Source organism: Camarhynchus parvulus, chromosome 6, assembly GCF_901933205.1.
Source record: "Camarhynchus parvulus chromosome 6, STF_HiC, whole genome shotgun sequence".
NCBI classification, from domain to species: Eukaryota; Metazoa; Chordata; class Aves; order Passeriformes; family Thraupidae; genus Camarhynchus; species Camarhynchus parvulus.
This window is the reverse complement of record NC_044576.1, coordinates 4,570,015-4,593,470: the sequence shown is the minus strand read 5'-3', so window position 1 is coordinate 4,593,470 and position 23,456 is coordinate 4,570,015. Positions and strand designations below refer to the sequence as shown.

Genomic DNA, 23,456 nt, shown 5'->3' with positions numbered 1-23,456 from the left:
GCAGCTGGGAACAGAAATACCTGTTCAGGCAGAGAGAAATGTGAGGTGCTTTAAATCAGCCTGCAAGGATTTCACTCCTGGCCTCTCCAGGTTGGAAAAGCTGCTCTTGTTTTCCCAGGCTTCGCCAGCTCCCAGGAGCTTTGCTGGGGGTTTCAACCCATCAAAGACCCCAGGCTGGGGTTGTGAAGGATGGAGATTTTTTGAATTGTGCTCTCTCAGCAGCTTGTCCCATCACCAGCCACCTCAGGGGCACAACTGCCCTCATGGCACTCGTTGTGCTGGCAGCGTTTTAGTGAATCACTTGCCTTTAGTTCTGGGCTTGCTCCATCCTGGATCTTGTGGGTGCCATCCACACAAACTCTTAATTTCCAGCTGGTGGTCAGGCAGAAATCAAGTGTCTGTTTCCTCATTAATAATTTAATTCCTCATTTAAAATGGCCACAATAATATTGGTGACTCAGGCTTGAGGTTGGGATTTGGTGTTTCTCACTCGGTATCTCCAAGACACCTCTAAGTGTTTGATGGGCTTAACCATGTAGAGGAAATGGGGAGAAAAGCCTTTAAGTACTTGAAAACTGGAGAATATCTGGGTTGGAAGGGACATTAAAGATCCAAAATTCCAACCCCTGCCATGGCAGGGACACTTGGTCCCAGGTGGCGCCAAGCCCCAAAGTCCAGCCTGGCCTTGGGCACTGCCAGGGATCCAGGGGCAGCCCCAGCTGCTCTGGGCACCCTGTGCCAGGGCCTGCCCACCCTGCCAGGGAAGAGTTCCTTTCTGATATCCATCCAAATTTCCCCTGTGCCAGTCTGAACCCATTCCCTGTGTCCTGTCCCTCCAGTTGCTGTTGCAGGGTCCCTCTCCAGCTGCCCTGTGTCCCTTCAGGTCCTGAAAGGAGCTGTGAGGTCTCCACACACCCTTCCCTTCTCCAGGCTGAACAGCCCCAGCTCTCCCAGCCTCTCTTCATCTCTGACTCTCCAAACTCTCTTTCATAAGCTCTATTCTTCCCCTTTCCACAATGGAAAGAGTCATGGTTGAAGAAAAGGGTGTCCATGAAACTAAAACTGGTGAATATTGGGAGTTGGCTCTGTTTAATTTTCTGGAGCTAAATTAAAATGCTTATAAACACAGAGAGAAAGAAACAACATAACAAATCCACTTTATGGGAGATAATTTGGACTTGCTTGCTGGGTCAGGCTTTTTGTAGTATCAAAGTTGTCATTGCCTCCTTCCCACAGAAATTTTCTCTGTATTGGATGTTGTGCCTATCCAAGGTGTTTTCTTTCACATGCATATCAAAGAAAGTGGCTTTAGTGGCTCTTTGAAGAATTTTCCATTTTGCCATTTGTCTTATTGACAGCATGCAGTCACTGAAGCGATCAGAGCCCCGAACTCACCATAAATTCTTGTTTGCTGCAGTTTTTGGGGATGATAAAGTGGTTTATTGGAGCCATGGAGGGAATAGAAGGTCATTTGGGAATGGTTGGATGCTGCTTCTTCCTGCACTGTGATGGGATGGTACCACGTGAACAAGCCATGACTTGCTCAAATTAAACTTGCTCCAAGATGTTCTGGATGCTGCACACTTTCATAGAGTCAGGAAGAATTTGGAAATATTAACGAAAAGACAAATATAAGAGTTAATACGTTGTTCTTTCCTGTCTTGGAGGTCAGTCCTAGGAAGTAAGGGATTGATGCTGAGAAGCCTTCCAGAATTACTGACAAGGTTTCGAGGCTGATCCTCATTTCAGTTAAAAATAAAAATTGAACTTTTTTTCTGCTAACAAATAAAATAAACTCCTTCGGCTGTTAGTGGGGAGAACTTTATTAAATGGAAAATCTTTTCAATTGGGCTGAGTATCTGCTAGGAACTGAGTCAGGGGTTTGAAATTGCCCATTGCACTCCCTGTGACTGTTTAAATAAAAACAAATGGAACCATTTATCTGACTAAATAAAAGCAAACTTGAATATAAGACAAATAATGAAATAACTCAGAGTAATGATTGAGTGTTTCTGCAGCAGCTGGAAGAAGAGTTGGTGATTAGCATAAGGAAGTGAATTTTTTTTCCCAGTTTTATTTCAGGAGTGCTCAGGAGGAGGTTGCAGTTACTTCCCAGAATTGTGTCCCAGGAAGGTTCAGGCTGGCTGTTTGTGTGTTTTCCAGGTGATGATTGTGCTGTTCTCCCTGAAGAGCTCCTCACTTATTTTTTGTGTCAAGGTGAAACTCCTTTGTCTTTGGAGGGGTAGGACTAGGTTAAGAACTTTCTTCTCACAGCTGTGCTCTGTTGATGCAAATACAAATCCCCTCTCGAGTCTTGTGGGAGACTTTTTGTGCTTGAAGTCACTTAAATTTTTAGGACTTTGTGGGCCAAGCTGTTTTTCTTAAACTTTGAAGCCATACAACACAAAGACCAGAATAACCCTTTCCTGACACTGCTCCCACCTCATTCAAATGTTTTGCTGAGCTGTAATTTAGAGATACAGGAAATATGAGTGGTTATTTGGGGTTACCAAGTGATTGTGTTTGGTAGGGGGAGTGTAAATGCAATTTTGGATGGCTGTGACTCCTCTACCTTGATGCCTGCATTGTCAATCTCTGTGTTTGAGGTTCAGCTGTCCCTGTGAGGGTGAGCATGGGGCCTCTCAGAAATGTGAGTGTGGGGATTCTCACAAGTTTCTGAGGAGAGATTTGCAAAATCTGCTGGAGCCTGGCAAGCTCCACACACAGAGAGTGGTGTAGGAGTTCAGGTGTCTCCAGCTACTCCTCAACCTGTTGTTCAAAGAGGAAGGTGTCCCTGCCCAAGGCAGGGGTTGGAACTGGGGGATCCCAAAGGTTCTTTCCAGCCCAAACCATCCTGAGAGTCTGAGAGTCCCTCCAGTGACTGGGAGCAGGAGACCAGTGTGGAAAACCCTGTGAAAGCCCTTTCTGGAGGAGCTGGTGCCTTTGGAGGTGGCAGAGGGGCTGTGAGGGTGCAGATGGCCCTTGGGATGGCGGGAATGAGGAGGAGAGCTCAGGAGGAGAACGGGAGCTGCTGGAAACTGCAGACCCCCATAGTTTGTGGGGCAGGGCTGGCAGGAGGGGACATTTGGCTGTCAGGCAAACCCCAGCTTGTGTGACCATGGAGTCACAGAGTGGTCTGGGGTGGAAGGAGCCTCCAAGACCATCCAGCTTTTTCCACCTGCCACTGGAGATTCTCTCCTCTTGGGTGTCTGCAGAGCTCTGGGCATTGCCTGTTGGTTCCCCACACTGGGAGTTTGTTATTAGCTGGTTCATTAACCACTGTTTTAATTTCTATAGATGATTTTTTGTGTTTTTAGCTGTAAAACAGAGAGAAGTCCTCCAAGGAATGGAAATGCTGGATGGGAAGGGGATTTGAAAGGGTTTCAAAGGTGAAAGGAAGATGATCCAGGAGGTGTCTGCTGGGAAAATACCTGATTATTCAAGTTGTTGTGTTAGTACTGAGGCTGTTTGACCTTGCTGAGTGTCTCACCTAGGACAGTGATTGAGGGTTTCCTCTGAGCCATCTCATTAAAAATAATTAGAAATTAAAATAATGAAAATTAGCCAGCAGAAACCAAATAGAGCTGAGCCTTGACACTGTTACATGGAGAGTTTGCTAAAGAGGTTCTCACTTTGCTCCCAAGGAGAGAGGCCCTTTGTTTATCCCCTTCTCTTGATTAAAGAAGGGTAAAGCAGAGGAACTGCTTGGAAAAACAGTGAAGTTAACAACAGGAACAGAAATTATTTGCTGCAAGGTCTTAGGAAAGCCTTCAGAGCTTGTTGTTTTATTTAGTAAGTTCCATTTGCCTTTCCTGTAAGGAGTTTGGGGCAGGGGCACTGCTGCCTCAGGATCCCATTTACCAGCATTGCTGCCTTAACATAAAATGCATCATGAAAACTGTAGGGAGGGAAGCTCATTTATGGAATGCTTTTCCTTTTTAAAGTGTATTTGATTTATCATGATTTGACTTCAAAAACTACTCCATTATATGTCCAGGAATTTCAAGGACAACTTGTTTTTTTGTTGAGAAAATTGGAACAGAGGCATGTTCTGGTAATACATTCTGGTAATAAACTGCAGTGTAAAATTGGAAGAGGTAAAATAATGGCTAAAAGAGTTCTACCAAGGCCCATACACTGACACGGGGCACCTTTCTGCTCTTTGGATTTAAAGTCTTGTGGAAATTTTTCCTTCCTAAGTCACCTTTGGGGCTGCAGTTATTCTGTGGGGTTTTTTTTTTGGGTTGAATAAAGCAGTCTTAGTGCTGAAATAATTTCTGTTGAGGATCATTTCAGCAAAATACTGGAGAAAAAAATTGAGAGAAGTAGAGTGAGTACTGAGGAGGCCTTGGAGGTGCTCCAAGGGCTGGAGCCCCTCTGTTCTGGAGCCAGGCTGGGAGAGCTGGGGGTGCTCACCTGGAGAGGAGAAGGCTCCAGGGAGAGCTCAGAGCCCCTGCCAGGGCCTAAAGGGGCTCCAGGAGAGCTGGAGAGGGACTGGGGACAAGGGATGGAGGGACAGGACACAGGGAATGGCTCCCACTGCCAGAGGGCAGGGCTGGATGGGATATTGGGAATTAGGAATTGTTCCCTGGCAGGGTGGGCAGGCCCTGGCACAGGGTGCCCAGAGCAGCTGGGGCTGCCCCTGCATCCCTGGCAGTGCCCAAGGCCAGGCTGGACTGTGGGGCTTGGAGCAGCCTGGGACAGGGGACGTGTCCCTGCCCATGGCAGGGGTGGCACAGGGTGGTTTTAAGGTCCCTTCCATCCCAAACATTCTGGGATTCTCCTAAAAACAGAGCCTCTTTCATGTAGCAGCACTGAGGACAATTTCCTAAGGGACGCTGCTCATTGCTGTTACTCTTTAGCTTAAGGAACTTCGTTTTTACTCCTTGCTAATTTACCCAAGTGTATTTCCAGAGAATTTCTATTTTCCTTGATTAAATAAATTCCAGCTTCAGTCATCTTTATAAGACAGGCTCTCCATCCTCCTGATGATGGCAATAACTTTTCTCTGCACCTGGCTCTGTCCAAAGATGTATTTTCATGTCCCCAGGAATTCCCACCATCTCTGGCTGGTGCCTGGTTCTACAGACAGTGCTTGAGCTTAGGTTTTTGCACCCCATTGATTATATTTTGTGAGGGGAAAAAAAGGACCCCAATATATTTACAACATACCAGTTGTCTTCAAGGTTTTTCATTAAAATTATTGTCTCTGAATTGGAAATTTGTGTCACACTGCAGTTTTAGATTTATCTGTTCAGGGTGTGGTGATGGATGTGGAACTGAGTCTGTGGCTTTGTTAGGTTTGTTCCTGCAGAAGGGAAGGGTGAGGTGGCAATGACTGAAAAAGGAAGTTTGGGTAGTGCTGGCATGGTGAAATGATGTGAAATAATTTGTAAATTTTTATCTATGCAATAAAACTTCTTCACAAATCTGTTATTGGTGACATGGGTTGATCTAGAAGTTTCCTACTCCCATCCTGCTTGTTTGGTTGGTTGTTTTCCCTCCCATACTTCTGGCTCTTGCTCTTATCTCTTCTTTTCACTGAAATTTATCTCGTGATAAATTTTCTTGCTTCACCTGCTCACACTTGTGATAAATCCTCCGCAAATTGCTGAATTTCAGTGGCCAGCCCTGCCTTTTCTGTGAGACTCCCAAGATCCACAATGGAATGGTGGACATTCCTTTTAAGTGCACTGTACAATGTTTAGTTTTTCATTCGGGAAATTCAGGCGTCTTTGATAGAAAACCAGCTTTAAGAAAAGTTGTTAATGTAAACATGTGATTTACCTTGTAATTTTGATTTTTTTTAATTGAATATAAACTAGAAGTTGGCCTGATTTAGATGACACTTTCATTGGTACACCCAGCAGGGAGAAAACATCATGGAAACAGAGAAGATGGGGAAAAGCTCCATGGACTTTTTTTTTTTAATGTTGATTATTCTTCTATTAAGATATATGCAATTTTTAGACTTAAAAATTGTCCCTGCTTTGGATTATTATTTTGATGTTTAGTTTGGTTTTTATTTTTATTTTTACAGTTGCTGTTGTACGGGGTATAGTAGGGCTATTCCTGAAAACAAAGTTGCAGTAAAAGTTTTTATTGTTGAGCTTCTTTGCCCTAATTAAGAGTTTGTTGAAGGGTCCTTCAGTTCCCCAAATCCTGAACCTCTAGAAAATGAAAACATACATCTCTAGAAAAAAGTTAAAGTTGGTTTTATTATGGCCCTGGAAGGTTTATTGTACCCAGTGAAAAAAATGAGAGCAGGGAAAAAAAAAATAAAAAGCCATATTTCATACAGGTAATGCAAACATTTCTTATCTTCCCACACAGTGTGCTCGTAGGAAACTACAGTGGTATGAAAGATGTGGTTTTCCAGGCGATTTATTTGCTCTGTTAATGCCTGCAAAACAAAAAAAGCTTTAATATAATAGTTAATTTAATTCTTAAAAACCAAACAAACTGAAAATTTTCAATTGTTATGTATCAAAGTAGAGCATATAAGAATGAAAGGAGTAGGGAGGGGGAGAGTTCAGGCATTAGTGATTTTATTTATGCTTTGAAGTGGTGAAGTGGGCATGGAGGTATTTGGTCACAGGTTGGGCTTGGTGGTCTTGGAGGCCTTTTCTCAGGGGCAACACGAAGCTGCTGCTGCTGGAGGAAAACCCAGTGTTGTAGAGATGTCCTCTAGGGGCTTCACCTAAATGGAGATCTGAGCTTCACTGCTCTCACCTCCCTTTGTAGGTCTTGTCTGTGCTGGGGTAATTAGAGGCTGTAACGAGCTCTAGTTTGGGTCCTTTGAAGTCCACAAATGTGTAATTTTTACCATAAGACGAGAAACAGAATTTACCTCCGGTTGTTCTTCTGTTTAATTTACAGATGATTTTCTGTTGGGATTTGTGTGTAAAAAATACACCTCAAAAAACCAAACCAAACCAGTAATACCTTTCCTATTTTGAGCCCAGAGCTTGATTAGAAGGTATAATTTCACACAAATATAGTTTGGATTAACTGTGCTTCAGAGGAGCCTCATAAAGTCTATAAAATCATGGGCAATCTCACATAGTCCTGAGTGATGAATTGGGAAGGAGAATGGTTGTCTCTTTTCTCACTGAGTCAGTGATACCCTTGGAAAATTAAAAGCTCTTCCTAATGAACTTTTATTTCCATATGCTTTAAAGGGGATAGTGGTTTTCTGCTGTTTAATGTAGAAAACCTGATTGGTCCTAAAACAGTCATCACATGTGGTGATCATGCTTTTATGTATTTTAAGGCTACACTTATGTGTTTGCTAGCTCTGCATGTACTGCTTGATATCTCTGAACCTCTCTTTTGAGTAAACCAACAAACTCTTACTTATTTTCTTTCGTTATTCTGCTCTGCCTCCATTGATGACTCTAAACTTTTGACTCCAGACTGGCAATATGAGGGTAAGATGGCACAATATGACTTCCTGAACATTGCTCGTCTGCTTTTCATTTGTGTTCTCCTTAGAGTTATTAAAATTCCATTCACTAAGTAGATCCTTTTTGTTGCAGTTAAATACAAATTATGTTTGTTTCTGTTGTGAAGCTTTAATTATGATTTATACCTTTTAATCATTCCTTTGTTATTTCTTTGGATTAAATTTCCATCGTATTCCCTGTGTCCTGACTCACATTGAGATTCCTGATGGGATCTCTAGAGCAAAACACAAACAGGTTCATTAGTGTAGCCATCCAACTGGATCATGGTGGAATGTGACAACAATCCTTCCCTGGGAGGGTGGGCAGGCCCTGGCACAGGGTGCCCAGAGCAGCTGGGGCTGCCCCTGCATCCCTGGCAGTGCCCAAGGCCAGGCTGGACTGGGGGCTTGGAGCAGCCTGGGACAGTGGGAGGTGTCCCTGCCATGGCAGGGGTAGCACTGGATGGGTTTTGAGGCCCTTCCAACCCAAACCATTCCGTGATTCTATGATTTGAGGAGTGTGTGTTCATGACATGCAAAGGAAGAGGAAAAACCATTATAATATTTTTGCAGTTCAAGTGTTTTACGTATGGATCATACCTGAGATCTTTTGTCATCACATTCTCCCTTGCTTTACAAAGCTTCTCTGAGTAAGGGATAAGCAAACAGCTCTGTTTTGCACCTTTGTGAGTGTAACTTTACAATCAGTTGTAGCTCATACCTGCATCACATTTAAGGGAATACTCACCTTCAGCATGCCAAATATGCTGACTTGAAAAAAAACCCAACAACAAAACCCCAGAGATCCTATTTTGGAATGAGAAATAACTCTTTTTTTTCCATCTTTATAGATTGCAAGTTGGCCAGAACAGGTCCTCCAGCCACAATAGTTCCCATTGACGAGGAGAGTCGCAACGGTGAGTGCCCCACAGTTATTTATCACAAATTATTTATAACCACTCTTTCAGGCCCTTGTGGCAAATAGACCTTCTTAATTTTTCTGAAGTCAGTGGAACAGTGCCAGAGGACAAAGTTCTGGTCAGTATTTGGTTTTGTTTGGGTAAAGCTGAAGTTTTACTCTGCAGCATGAAAGGAGTGTTAACAACATGGTCTGGGTTTCCCACCTGGCTTTTGGAAAGTTGTTTGTTGGCTCCCTCTAAGTTTAGGAACATGAGTTGGTGGACACCTCTGAAATGGAAGAACTTGATTGTAGTCATGGACATTTCAAAAGAAAATGAATGTCTCTTTTTTCAGTATTTTAATTCTCCTAACAAATCAGAAAGTTCTCAGATTGTTAATCTGTGGTCTGAGCATTGCAGTTGTGTAGTGTACTTTGATGGGATGGAGTGCTTTACCCTGCTACAATCAGCTGTTACTCCTGAGAGTAAGTTAACTACTCTTTCCTGCTTGTGTTCTGTGTGTTTAGGTTTTTTGTTTGTTTGTTTGTTTGTTTTTTTAACCTTGCAAGCTGGGTCTGGTTTTCTGCTGCGTGTGGCTGTGGTTTATCAGATATGAGTGCATGAGATGGTGAATAAAGCCAGGTGATGCTGGTGGAACTTCTCTGCTGTTTTTCTGGGAGGCTTTCCTTGTTGGAATTGCTCAAAGTCAGATGGATAAATGCATTTATGGGTAAAACTCCTCAATAAACCAATTTTTAATACACCTATGTGCTGAAAAAGCTCTGGTACTGGGGTGGCTAAAACCAGGCTCTTTTCCCTCCTCCTGGGGTGGTTTCCCTGCAGTCAGGAGAGTCCAAAGGAGGGCTCTGAAGATGGGTGTGCTGTTTGAATTGGATGTATTGGTTCTTGGCAAGCTGCTGTTGAATCCTGATGTGTTCCAGTTGTGGCCTGCTCGGTTTTGGTGGAATGACCCCCTCAGCTGAAGTGGTTTGGCTGCCATAGCTCGTCTCTCGTAGCCTTTCATCCTCCCTACTCATTAGAAATAAATCTGCGCTAACAGCAAGGGTTTATAAATAAATCCAAACCAACTTTGCCATCAAAAAAACTTTGTGAAAACCTTTAGAAAGAGAGGTTGATGTTGTGGATTCCCCATCCCTGCAAGTGTCCAAGGCCAGGCTTGTCAGGGCTTGGAGCCACCTGATCTAGTGGGAGGTGTCCCTGCTCACAGCAAGGGAGTTGGAATGAGATGAGCTTTGAGGCATCTTCCAACCCAACTCAGTCTGAGATACAAAACTTAATAAGGAATGCATGGTGTTCTGCATTTACGGTGACCAAACTTTATATTGGCATCTCCAAGAGATGCAGGAATAAAAATCCACCTAATTTTGTTTGTGCCCATACAAACAAGTCTCTAGACTCCCTTAAAGTGTGAAATCTTACTGTTATTTTATTTCTTCCATGGCACTGTTACTTCTAAGGGTCTGTTGTTGAGGTTGGAACGGCTTCTCTAAGGATGGAGATCTCAAAACAGTGGCTGGGACATTTTATTCCATCAGTGCAGGTGGCCATTGTGTTCTGGCAATAAACAGAAAATCCTGCTCTTTAGGAATAGATATTTAGTCCCATTGTGCCATGGCACATTGAGCTCATTCCTAATTCTCAGGAAGTCAGAGACCAGCAAATCTCACAGAATAAAAACCTTTTCCCAAATAACTCTTGCTTGTTTTCACAGGCAGGCACACAGGTATCATGCCTGACCTTTAAAGATCTTCTTGAGTTCAGCAGAGATGTTAAGATTTGACAGTTTCCTGCCATGGGATGGATATCTCTTTATATCAAGTAATTTAGGTACCATAGTAAATGACATTATAATTGTGCTCATGTGAGCAAGCCTGGAAGGGGTGAACTTGACCTTTCTTAAGGAATAAATGAATTATGTTATGATTTTCTCTGTGTTGAACTGAATTGGATGATAGTATTTCAGATCATATTAACAGCAAAACTGCGTTTTTCTGGATGATTTTTATAGGCAGAGAGTTATTTTCGCCCATGGATTTCTTTTTATTTAATTACTGGATTTGAGACTTGGTTTTAACTTGTTTTAAAGTCTGAATGAGTCTTATTCCTAAGTCAGACTTTCTCTTTGCCAGTGTACCCCAAGTTTTTGGAGACCTCCATGTGGAGCAGCCCTTCACATGAGCAGCCTGAAATTCTCAAGGGATTTGAAGATTTGGGCAGGTTTTTTAATGGAAAGTATACTCTTGGGAAAGGAACTACAAGGCAAGATTTAAAGATTTAGAGATTAAATTTGGATTTGGAAGAGAAAGCAGAAGTTGGGGTAGAGGAAACAAGCAGACCAAAGTGAATTCCCGTAATGAGAGGACAAATAAGAACTGGCATCTTGGTGCTCTATCCAGAACAAAACAATTCCACAGTTAGGAATGCTTTGTGCTCTTTCCCACCCTAGAAAAATCAGTCAATGCTGGTGGGATTTGGTTTTATTTTGGTGGATGTTTTTCTCCCTGCTTCCCTTATGATGTTCTGAGTGCTCTAATGAATAATGGGAGCAAATCCCAAAACCTTCTGCTCTCTTGCATGTTCCTTGGAGATGTCTGACACATGGAAAGTGCAGCTTTCATGGCTATAGGTGGGTCAAGTGTTATTTTTCCACCTTTTCATCTTCCTGCTCTCTCAGCAGCAACCTTTCTTCAGCCTGACTTCAGGGGAGGCAGAGGATTTGTGATCCTGCTGCAAATCCCCTTCCATAACCCCTTGTGGGGAGGCACCCATGGGAAATAGGGCACAAAAATGCAGGAAACAAAGCTGTGGGGTTTCTTCCCCCTAATTCTCTTGCACCAATTTATTTTCAGTTTTATTATATTGTAATACTGGAAGAATGGATGTGATTACCTTGATGTTTTCCATGCTGGTCCAAACTGGTTTAATTTGGTTTTCAGGGACAATCCACAGGGATTAAAAAAAAATGTCCCCAGAGGCACAAAATCTGTAGTCACCCTCCAGAGATGGGCTTAGGTGTGTTGATGAGGACTGGGAGTGATGCCTCTGAATATTCATTACTCAATTAAATGTTCAGTGGCCACCAGGGCTGGAATTGAACTAATTAGCCATAAAGAAGGAAGAGTCCTGTTATCCCAGGAGAAGTTATTTATTAAAATCAGCTTGGAAGGTTTCTGTGGCTGAGCACAGGTCTATCAAGAAATGCATTCTTTAAGAGCTGTGGCTGGATTTCATTTCCTACTTTTCCCTCCTGTTTCAAGAAAAAGGATGAATTAATGACTTGAATGTGCTTCAGCCTTGGTGGGCTTTTCCAGCCTAAATGATTCCATTATATTCTTGTATTGCCTTCACGAGCATCTCACTCTTTAATTTTAAACAAAAATACTTTCACCTATTGCTTCCTATCATTCAAAAATCAGCTTTATGAAGGAAAGTCATCTTAGTTTTACCATTTCAAGGGATTCTGAGAAGAGCATTTCCCAAGTTTGCAGTGTATGTGTAGATGTGGAAAGGCACCAAATGGTGATTTTATCTTGATTTTTCTTATTTTACCCATAAAGGCACTTTGAGGACTCTTTGCATTTTGCTTTTACTTGGTGCACTATTTTTCGTAGTGTTTCTATAATGGAAAAAAATTCAAGTTATTAGTTTACATGTTGTTATCATTCCTGTGAAATGTTTCCAGGGAGAAAGTGCTTCAGTTGATGTTTAATCTAGCTCATGCCATTGTCTTTATGCCTCCCTGGCCGCACTTAGATTTTTCCCACATCTTTAGACAATCTTACAGCTCCCTAATGTGTTTATGAATATTTTTGACCAGTTTTTGACCATCCTTTTCAAATTTATCTTCACCAACCTGGAATCTGGTTTGTCCGGCAATGGAGATGTGGCGTGCAGATCTAAGTTAAGGTATTGCAGCAAATAAATAAAGCTTGGAATTAAATCTGGCCATTTTTAAGCTGAGAGTCTTGGCCCAGTCTGGCCATTTTTAGGCTGAGTGTCTCGGCCCAGTCTGGCCATTTTTAGGCTGAGTCTCTAGGCCCAGTCTGGCCATTTTTAGTCTGAGTGTCTCGGCTCAGTCTGGCCATTTTTAGGCTGAGTGTCTAGGCCCAGTCTGGCCATTTTTAGGCTGAGTGTCTCGGCTCAGTCTGGCCATTTTTAGGCTGAGTGTCTCGGCCCAGTCTGGCCATTTTTAGTCTGAGTGTCTCGGCTCAGTCTGGCCATTTTTAGGCTGAATCTGTAGGCCCAGTCTGGCCATTTTTAGGCTGAGTGTCTCGGCTCAGTCTGGCCATTTTTAGGCTGAGTGTCTAGGCTCAGTCTGGCCATTTTTAGGCTGAGTGTCTAGGCCCAGTCTGGCCATTTTTAGGCTGAGTGTCTAGGCTCAGTCTGGCCATTTTTAGGCTGAATCTGTAGGCCCAGTCTGGCCATTTTTAGGCTGAGTGTCTCGGCTCAGTCTGGCCATTTTTAGGCTGAATCTCTAGGCCCAGTCTGGCCATTTTTAGGCTGAGAGTCTTGGCCCAGTCTGGCCATTTTTAGGCTGAATCTGTAGGCCCAGTCTGGCCATTTTTAGGCTGAGTCTCTAGGCTCAGTCTGGCCATTCCAGCTGAGGGTGCAGTCAAGGTGGATGATGAGATTTTGGCGATGAGTCTCAGCAGTGTTTTGCTGATTCTCTGGGTGCTGATGCTGTTCTGTGGTCATTAATCCCAGGTCTAAGACATTAGATTAGCCAGCAGTACAGATCTGAGCTGGATCAGGCCCAGGCACATGTAATAACATCTGCTCAAATTAGGCCTCGCTCTGTGGAGTTTATTCCAAATTTGTGTTTTCATATGGGAAGAGAGGTGATCCGTTAGATCCAATAGCTGCCAAATTGAGGAACTTCTGTCAGAAGTTGTTACCCTTATGGAATGTTCTGGACAAATTCTAACAGGAGGAGTGGATTTGTATTGATTCCTGTGCCCCACGTGGCTGAACACTGAGAGAAGTTCTGACTCTGCTTCTGGGTTCTTCAAAGCATTCCTGGGCTGTTCAGGAGTGTGCTGATTATTAGACTTGGAAAAAGGGGTTAAATTGGGCCATAGAAATCCCCTGGCAACAGTGAACATTCCAGGAAAACTTCTGCAAAAGGACTTCCTGCTGCTGCCTCCCTGGCTGGGGGTGGGAAAGCTGTGACAGGGCCAGAGAATCAAGAGACACCCAAGTGTAGCTGACTTGGTTTATTTTTCTAAATGCTCTGGTCTAAGAACTGTCCACAATTTCCTCCATAATTTACTCAGCTAATAAATTACTTCAGTGAGATGGAATATGGAATATTTTTAATTTTTTTCTAGCTTGTATTTATGTTTTTTCCCCATTTTTCATTTCAGCAGTTGGCTCATAGGTGTTGATTCTCAACTCTGCCTGCAGGTTGCTTCAATCAAAATGTTCCCCAGGAAATATCACTTCTTTCCTGACAATTTGATTTAGTTTATAAATTCATGAGATGGGAAAAGAGGATGAAATTTATGGAAATTATTTTTGTTTCATTCCATCCTGTTTGTTCATTTCTGTTCCGAAATGGTGCGTTCTCCAGATTTGGGTATTAAGGATTTCATTGGGAAGTAATGAATCAATTTGGTGTCTAATGCTGGTTTTATGCCATGGATTTAAATTCTCATGTTTTTCGTGTAGGACAAATGTGTAAAGACTGAGGAAGCTATAAAATGGATCAGTTTATTATTCTACTTCTATTTATCAGCACATCAGCAGTGGTTGGGACTTAAGCAGAGCTGTTGTTACAGATCTTTGCAATTCTCTATTTTCAGTTATTTTTTTAATTATGTATTTAAAAAAAAAATTAAAAATTCAGAAAAGCAGGAGATAATTTAGGGTCAAAGTAATAGAGAAAAGTTGTCCTTTAAGAAACTGATTAATTCTTAAGGACAGGAAACAGGGATAGAGTTGGAACTAATTATTTATTTTCATGCTGTCAGCTGTCTGGACAAATATCCTAAGCTGGTGTTGGTGTTCTTGGTAGAGGTGGAACAGAGGTCCTTGAATTACCCTCAGGGATGAGAGAGAGAAGTGATGTTTCAATGGCAAAAAACAGGAATTGAACTCCATTTTGAGGTGGGAGTAATCGTTGTGGATCATGATTCTGCTCTGTAATGCCGAGGCCTTTACAAAATGTGTTTGGGATTTCCTTTTTTTACTGGAAATTCTCCTCAGAGTGACTGGATTTTTTTCTGAACAGCTCATCTATGACAGTTTGAGTAGTCAGAATAAATTATTCAAATTATGGTACGTGATCCATTCATATTCCCAGGGTGTCTATTTACCTTTGCCAATGAAGAACTGCATATTTCCCCAAAGTATTTATTCCATACAGTTTTGCAACAGCAAATGTTGTTTCAGTAGCAATGTTCTTTGATTGTCTTCTCCTGATTGATTGTCACAGTCCCAGTAAAGCAGTGCAAGAATCAGAGGATTTGATCCATTTTGAGGCTTTTTAAAATCAGTTTGCTTCAGGGAGTGGGAGGTGATGGCTGGGGATTGGTGTCCAGAACTGCAATGTGCTTTCCAAGTGTTTTGGTGTCTCTTTAGTTTTGGAGTGTAAAACAGAACCCAGAGCAGGGTAAATTCAATTTAATTCATGGTAAATTTGGGGCAGGCTGCTCCAACCAGCTCCCAGGGAAGGTCAGCCTGGCTATGTTGTCCCATGGAGCTGTCCCAGTCCTGAGAGCTCAGCTTTCCTTTCGTGCCACCAGCAAAAGTGTGACACTGATGTCAGAGAACATGGATCTTCTCCTTTCTGAGGAGTGGGATTTTATGGGAGTTCTTTGTCAAGTGATGGAGTTCCTGCCCTGCAGCTCAGAATCCATTTGTCCTTCTGCCCTCAGCTCTGGTGAGCTCTCTGGGCAGGTGCTCCCTTTCCAAAATTCCCAGCTCTACTGGTTCTTGGGTGCTGGAGCTGCTCAGTCTGGAATCAGCTTTTTGGACCTGCTGGGGCTCTGCTGAGCCAACTCAGCTCTCAAAATTCACCTTTGTTCAGCTGAGTCCTGTATAGGAATCCCAGACTGGTTTGGGTTGGAAGGGACCTTAAAGCCCATCCAGTGCCACCCCTGCCATGGGCAGGGACACCTTCCACTGTCCCAGGCTGCTCCAAGTCCTGTCCAGCCTGGCCTTGGGCACTGCAGGGATCCAGGGGCAGCCCCAGCTGCTCTGAGCACCCTGTGGCGGGGCCTGCTCACCCTGACAGGAAGGATTTTCATTCCAATATCCCCCCTGAATGGTTGGAGCCATGTCAGTTCTTTTCCAAGTCCAGTTAACACCAGGAGAGATGTTCAGCAGCGTGATGGGCCCCCAAACTGGTCTCCTTCAGTCTCTCCTGTGGCAAAAGAATTCCCTACCTTACCTTGTTGGGAAATGAAGTGTTTGATTAAAATGGACAAAACTGCACTGAAGATGAGAGCTCACAGTGCCCAAGGGCTGTGGAAGGTTTGCACACAAATCCCTTTGCAGTACCCAGTGAGCCGGATGTACAGGGTGCTGTCCAGGCACAGGGCCCCTCCCTGCTGCCAGGTGTAACTGTGTAGTAGGGCTTGGTGGATGGTGTCCCTGCCCATGGCAGTGGGGTGCAAAAGAGAGGGTCTTTGAGGTGCCTTCCAGCCCAAACCATTCTGCGATTTAAACATCTCTAAAATATTTGTGTGTATTGTTTCTGGTGTTATCAAATGTGGTGTTGTAGTTGAGGGGAGAAAAAAACCCCCAAATTCTTGAAAGTGACCCATGAGCTTTGTTCTGATAGTCCTTGATCAAGAGCTGGAAAGAGAAAACTTAATTTTGGAGTCTGTAGCATGTTTCTTAAAGAAATGCAGTTATGCTGTTGCTGGGCTTTGCAGTTGGCTCATCCAAATCAGGGGAGCAAATCTTGAGTGGGACAGATGTCCTGTTGGTGTTTCCTTCGTGTGCTGCTGCAGTCCTGCTCTGCTGCCCAATTACACATCCATAATCAAAGAAAACCACTAATAAATCCTTACTGGGAAAGCATCTTCCCTAGGTTTTGCCTGATTTGCTAATTTGTTTAGATTGAAATGCACAACAAAATAAATCTCCCTCTGCTTAGAGCCATGACTCCAACACGTTTTCTCTCTGACTTCCCAGCCTAGTCTGCCTTGTGTCTCCCTGATTTTGAAACGGTTTGCAGGTAGCTGTTTCTGTTTAAATGGAACTAAAGCAAAGCATATTGCCAGTTGGGAAAAAAATTGTCCAGGTGGAACTTCCTGGGCATCAGTTGCTGTCTGTTCCTGTGGTGCCATTGCTGGGCAGAGCAGAGCCTGGTCCATGCCCAGAGAGGCTGTGGGGTCTCCTGCCTGGGCATAGTCCAGATCCATCTGCACACATTGCTGTGCCCTGTGCTCTGGGATGGCCCTGCTAGAGCAGGGAGGTGCCACCAGGTGCCCATTGAGCTCCTTTCAGCTTTGACCCATCCTGGAATTCTGTGTCTCTTCAGGAGGCACCTGAAAATCTTGGGAAGTCTGTCCCCCAGGACAAAATTCCCATTACTTCTCTGAGATGCTTTCTGTAAGCCAGGCATGCTTTTGAAAAATTACTTCCTTCCAAGGAAACCTCACCTAAATTTCCATTCAAGGTGATGATATAACCCCAGTCCCTTTTCACACCTGGCTGAGCAGGAATGGCTTTGCATTTCCCATTCTTCAAGGTGTGTCTGGATGTGGCACTGGGAGCATGGATCTGCACCAGGTGAATAATGAGCTGTCCTCAATGTTTTCATAACCCTTCAAACCTTTCCCCCCAAAAAGAGGGAGGGGAAGCAGAAAACATGGGGGGAAAATGGCTTTATAATGGTCATGTCCCAGCTTCCTTTAATTGCACTAATTTTATTTTGATCTTAAAATGGTGGATAACTGCTTAGTAATTCATGGATCATATGTTTCTCCTTCATATTCCCTGCGTTTCTAAGCAGCTTGCTCCAAAACATCAGAATTTTTCTCTTTATTCCAACTTTGAATCACTAATAAGGATCACACTTAAGTTATTGCTTGTTTTGAACAGCAGAGTGCTTGGAACACTGAATGATTCAATAAATGATGGATTTCAAAGCCCTGCTTAGCTCAAACATAAATTTCATTTGTTGGTTTATTTTGTTACAGAGTCTCATGTGAAAGCTCCTTGTATCCTTTCAGATTTTCAAAGTCATGCTAATCAAGCCAAATGTTCTGCTCCGTGGCTCTGAGAGATTTTTCCTCCTTTATTCAAGCATCATTTTTCATCATTACTCTGCCTTTCCACATTTTTATCCTATTGACACAATTGTTTAGTAACATAGATCCTGATTAAAATAAATCATTAAGTCTGGACCTCCTGGCTATCTCAAAGTTATACCATTACTCCAATCCTAGGGATCCTTTTCTCCTTCTGACAAACCTATTTTTTCTTTTGAGGTGTTTGGGGGAGTTGTTGGAGGGGCAAGAATCTCAGAGGGTTTAACCAGGCCAGGTGCTGATGCTACACCTGGGATGGATCCAGGCTGGGGATGAGCAGCTGGAGCAGCCCTGGGGGTGCTGGGGGTGAGAGCTGGGAGCCAGAACCCCCCATGCCCTGGGCTGAGCCCCAGCGTGGGCAGCAGGGCAGGGGGGGATTCTGCCCCTGTGCCCCTGGGCTCAGGTGAGACCCCACCTGCAGAGCTGCCCCAGCCCTGGGCCCAGCACAGGAGGGACCTGGAGCTGCTGCAGAGAGCCCAGGGGAGGCACCAGCATGGGCAGAGGATGGAGCAGCTCTGCTGGGAGGAAAGGCTGGCACAGCTGGGGCTGCTCACCTGGACAGGAGAAGCTTTGGGGTGACCAAATTGTGGCCTTGCAGGGCCTGAAGGGACTACAGGAAACATGGAGAGAGACTCTGTACAAGGGATGGAGGGACAGGACACAGGGAATGGCTCCCAGTGCCAGAGGGCAGGGCTGGATGGGATATTGGGAATTAGGAATTGTTCCCTGGCAGGGTGGGCAGGCCCTGGCACAGGGTGCCCAGAGCAGCTGGGGCTGCCCCTGGATCCCTGGCAGTGCCCAAGGCCAGGCTGGACTTTGGAGCTTGGAGCCACCTGGGACAGTGGAAGGTGTCCCTGCCCATGGAAGTACATCTTCACTGAGTTCTTTTCCAACCCAAACCATTCCATTTATGTTTTTGCCCAAATATATCTCAGTTCTGTTCAGAAGAATAATTATGCGTTTCTTCTACCAGGCATAAAATTTTATTTCTCAGGATGGTTTATGAACCCAATGAAAAGCCTGGCACATGTTGCTTCTGAAATGCACTGCTGAGCATTCATGTTGGGCCTATTATTTTGTCACTTTCACAACAGGGTGAAGTTTAAAAGAGCAGTTCTGTGACAAATTATCTTCCATGCAAGGAATTAATAGTTTTTAGAAAGGCCGTCCCAGAGGAAAGCAGCAGCAGAGAGAACCACCTCACTTTTCAAGTGTGGCTGTGTGTTTTGAGAGTTTCTGTCTCTTTTCTTTTCTTTTCTTTTCTTTTTTTTTTTTTTTTTTGGTTACTGATCCTGTTTCCCCTCACATGCAGCTCCACACCCTCTGTTTGATGCATCCAATTCTTTCCTATAGTTCCTCCCAGCATACAAAGGGCTGAGAGAGAGGATGCAGTGCTAGCCTGAGATGGGGCCCATGGGCTGATTCTTCCCCTCTCTGGGGTTTTTGGTGGATAATCCTCAAGTCTGATGATGAGAAGAAAGCTCAGGGTGGCCCTTCTGGTTCTCCACAACTCCCTGACATGAGGAGGCAGCCAGCTGGGGGGACAGGACGAGGGGAAATGGCCTCAGTCTGTGCCTGTGTTGAGGTTGGATATTGGGAAAATTCCTTCCTGAAAGGGTTGCCCAGCCCTGGCACAGCTGCCCAGGGTGGTGACAAATCCACCCAACCCTGGAGGAATGTCACAGGCGCATGGATGTGGCACCTGGGGACATGGGGCAGTGGTGGCCTTGGCAGTGCTGAGTTAACAGTTGAACTCAATGGTCCCAGAGGTCTCTTCCAGCATTAATCATCTGTGATTTGTTGTTGCTCCCTCTGATAACACCTTTGTGTCTCATTCCTTGTACCAACAAAAATCTTACTGAGTCCCTCTTTTGAGAATGGTGGTCCCTCACTGCAATTAACTGTTGAATGTCCTAATTCCTTACTGAGTTTTGTGGCCTGTGAGCTGATCTTTCTATCTGTCAAAGGTCACTTTTTATCTATTTCCCTTTCCAGAATTAGCTCTGCTTGCCCCACAGATCAGAGATCCCTGGGGAATTCCCTTCTGGCTTTGTCTGGGTCTCCTGGGAGGCTCCCCAGCCATGGAAGTGTCCAAGGCCAGGTTGGATGGGGCTTGGAGCAACCTGGGATTGTGGAAGGTGTCCATGGAAGGGGGTGGAACAAGAGGGGGGTCCTTTCCAGCCCAAACCACTGCATGATGTGGTTGTTGTATCAGAACAAGAGGCATATCCCTTCTTCCAGATCCTTTAGGAACCAATTTGAGGCAAAACTTGAATTGTCTGTCTTTTAGGTTTAGATTTTTTTTTGTAAACTATATCTCACCAGATAGTAAAAAGTTTCCCAGTGAAGGAAGGAAAGAGGATCACCAAATGGTTGATGTTTATGGTGTCATTTTCTACACACTCATGTTCTCCCCCTTGGCTTTCTGTGGCAAAGAAAAGGTTTGGGGTTTTTTTGGCTTTCTAAATCAGGTAAGTGAAAGCCCATTTGTTGTTATCTATTTACTAAAGGAATTTTCTCGTGTTTATTTTTTAAGCTTGACATTTTTAGAATATAGATTAAGCCTGGTGTGTGTGTGTGTATATATATATATATATATGATCTTTTTAGAATATTGGACATTGAGCCAATTTGAACAAGATAATATTGAACATTAAACCTATTTCTCTGTGGGACCCCACGCCCCCAATGGGCTGTCAGCATCCATCTCTCCAAGGGGAATGTCCTTGGAACCATTCCTTCCCTTCCCTTGTCCTCCCCTTCCCTTGGCCATGAAAGATTGCAGTTCATTTCTCCCACACCTTTTGTAAAAGCAAAGCTCTGGTCAAAAAAAAAAAAAAAATCTTGAGGTTTCAGCTGTGTTCCGCTGGATTTTTCCAGCCTGGGCATACCAGGATGTGCATTTCCCTCTAAGCTGTGCATTCTTTGCTGGGGATCCACAGGCTGAGCTCATCCCTCCAGGCTTTTGGGAGGCATTTCCTGCTTCACCTCCACCTGCCATGAGATGCTGAGGGGCTGCCCTGGGTTATTAGAACCCTTTCAAATCCCCTCAGTATCAACTCATAATGTTTTAAGGTGTTAAATTTGTCAAGTGACCATATGGGGTTTGTTTCATGCTTTTGTTCAGCATCAATGCTCCTGCTGAAGCCCCTCCAGGCTCTTAATTAATCTCAGCAGTGAGAAACCATTTCTCCTGAAGGTGAGTTGTCACCCTGGCTGTTCATTCCTCCCACCTTTCCCATAGGGGGCCCTGTTTTTTTAGGGATTTCTGGCTGAGAGGAGCTGAAAGGGAAGGATATGCTGCTTTTCTTTGGTAGTGCAGCTTGAGGTGGGCCTGAAGGATGATGCTGTCTAGTAAAAAAATAAAAGAGGATGAAAAAAAAAAAAAGGACAAAAAATTAAATACAAAAGCTTGGTAGCAGTGGAATTTTCATAAGAAGAATTCCTAGAATCATTAAGATGGGGGAATACCTCCTTGTTTAATCAGTGTTCTCACAGAGGCTCTCAGGTTATTGAGGTATTACTTTTCCCCCTTGGAATGTCATATGATACCAGTTCAAACAGCTTCCTGCTATTCCGTTTATGTTATTAACAACATCTCAGGCAAACCAAGGGTTTTGATCTGTGGAACTCTGTAAAAGGCACTTGTAAAGGACCTTTCTTTGCCCAGGCTCTGCCCCTGGAGCACGGGCTTTTTGTTCAGGTCCCTGGGGCCCAGGGCTGGTTGGCTATTAAGTGTTAAAGATCTGGCAGTGCTATTTCTTGCCTGTTGTTAAGCTCTCTCATGCATTATTTATCAAACAGCAGGTGAAGACTTCAACCTTTTTATGATAATTGATAGTGGTTAGAATACAAGATTACAAACAGCTCCTGAGCACCAGTAAATGCCAGCACGGGAGGTGGATGCGCAGGACGTGTTTTTCATCGTTAATTCAAAATATATGAACTTTGTTGGGCCTCACTGGGTCAGTGTGGAGGGGGAGAGGAGAAACAGGTGATAAAAATTGGATATAAATAGCTTTATGTGGGGTTCTGCCTGCTTGGGTTGTGCAGTGCTCATGCAAGCTTCAGTGTGGGGATTAAAGACACTTTCTGTGGGCTCACAGCCTGTTCTGGATGATTGTTGTGCTTGCCTGGAACCCAGGATCCTCAGGGAACTGTTCTCTCCATCACCTGGGGGGTTTAGGTTGTTTTAACTTGGGGTATAAGTAGAATTATCCCTATAATTAGAATTAATTCTAATAAGCCAGCTGCTCTGGGCACTTCCTTTGCTTGTGCCGGGTTTTCCCCAAATCCTTGGTATGGTTGATGCCTGCTTGGAGTTCAGGTGTCAAAAAAAGGTGGTGGAAGTTGTACTCTTGGTTTAGTGAGGTTAAGCCCAACTTAAGTTAGTAAATTTTACCTGTCATAACCAGACAAGGAATTGGGTGGTTGAGAAGTATGAAATTTAGGCAAAAATGCCTTTTAGTATCAACTGGCTTAAAAAGAAAACAGAGGAGACAGAGGCAAGAAAAAAAAAATAAACTATGAGTTGTTAATTCAGTTTGATAGAGCTGAAGCAGCTCCATATTGATGGCTCATTATTTTTAAATTGACTAAGGGTTTCCTTTCATTAATTCTTTATTCTGCAGACAGATGGGAAACGGTGGCTGCTTTTTTTCAAGGGCAATTTCACCCAACTGACAGCACATTGGAGCTTTGGGTTGGGATTTTTTTTACTGTTGAAATATGACATGGCATAGATTAAAAAAAAACAACAAAAGGGAAGATTCTTTAATTAAAATGTGCTGCCTCGGTTTTGTTTAATTGTTTTTATAATTAGTGCCATGATCTCTGTTAATTTTCAGCTATCTGAAAACATGCCTGGTGGGTGTCAGATGTCTCTGCTGGGTTAGTAAACATTAAAATACATTAAAACCACACATTTGCTCTCCCTTCAGTACTGATTTGCACCATCCTTCTCATTCAGCAGCCAGGCAGAGCCCTGAACATTTTGATATTATTTTTATTAGCTCTAATTAGCCTTTAAGCATAACGAGCATCCATGGAGTAGCTCTGTGTATTCTGAGTTTTAGATGTTGGGCTAATTTTGGGTTGGGAGCGCTGTCTGTGAGGTTAAACCCAGAAATGGAGAAGGAGGGAAAAGCTGTGAGTCGAGCTAAGCCTCTCACCCTTCCCTGCCTCATCCCATCAAAGCCATCAGGGGCTCAGGGAAGCAGAACACGCTTCCAGCTCCAGCCAAAATACAAACCTTGCTGTTAGGTGGGCGCAGGGATGAGCCTGAGAAGTGCTGAATAAATGATCAAGTTGCTGAAACCTCACAGTGTTCATTTTCCCAGTCATCACCAGCATTATTAATGAACAATCCCATCCCATTGTTGATACAGCACTTGCAAAGTTAAATATCCAACCTCTAAAAGAGTATATTTTATGGAATTTTTGAAGGAATTCATGGTGGGACCTCTGAGTGGTTTTAGATGATGCAATTTATTTTTCTTATCTTCTACATAGACGGGAAGGGTGAGTTTAGCTCACCTCTTCACCACGTGGCTCAGAAGGTCACAAGACCTCTAGTTACAAGACCTTTTAAGGATTTATTGACCAATAAAGCACTGCCAACAAGAATATTTATATTTTTGACCCAGTCCTTAAATATTTCATCTTATGGACTCATGTTACGGTGTGAGCTTTCTTAGCCAATCATGTTATGACACACAAACCTCCAGTACTGCATTCTAAACTCCTTGTTTACCCCTGTAACTGCTTTTATTTTTATATCTTAAACTCTAAACTTTCCTTTATTTAGCTTAATGTGTTTCTGCTTTAAAGTAT

At 43.6% G+C, this 23,456-nt stretch overlaps 1 protein-coding gene across 1 annotated transcript in view; it reads left to right on the top strand.

Moving 5' to 3' along the window:
- Nucleotides 1-23,456, top strand: part of PCDH15 (protocadherin related 15) — a 514,059-nt gene that overhangs the window by 270,787 nt on the left and 219,816 nt on the right. The window contains exon 6 of the mRNA XM_030950929.1: nt 8,296-8,361. Within this exon, the coding sequence (XP_030806789.1) occupies nt 8,296-8,361 (66 nt within the window). The remainder of the gene's footprint in view (nt 1-8,295; nt 8,362-23,456) is intronic.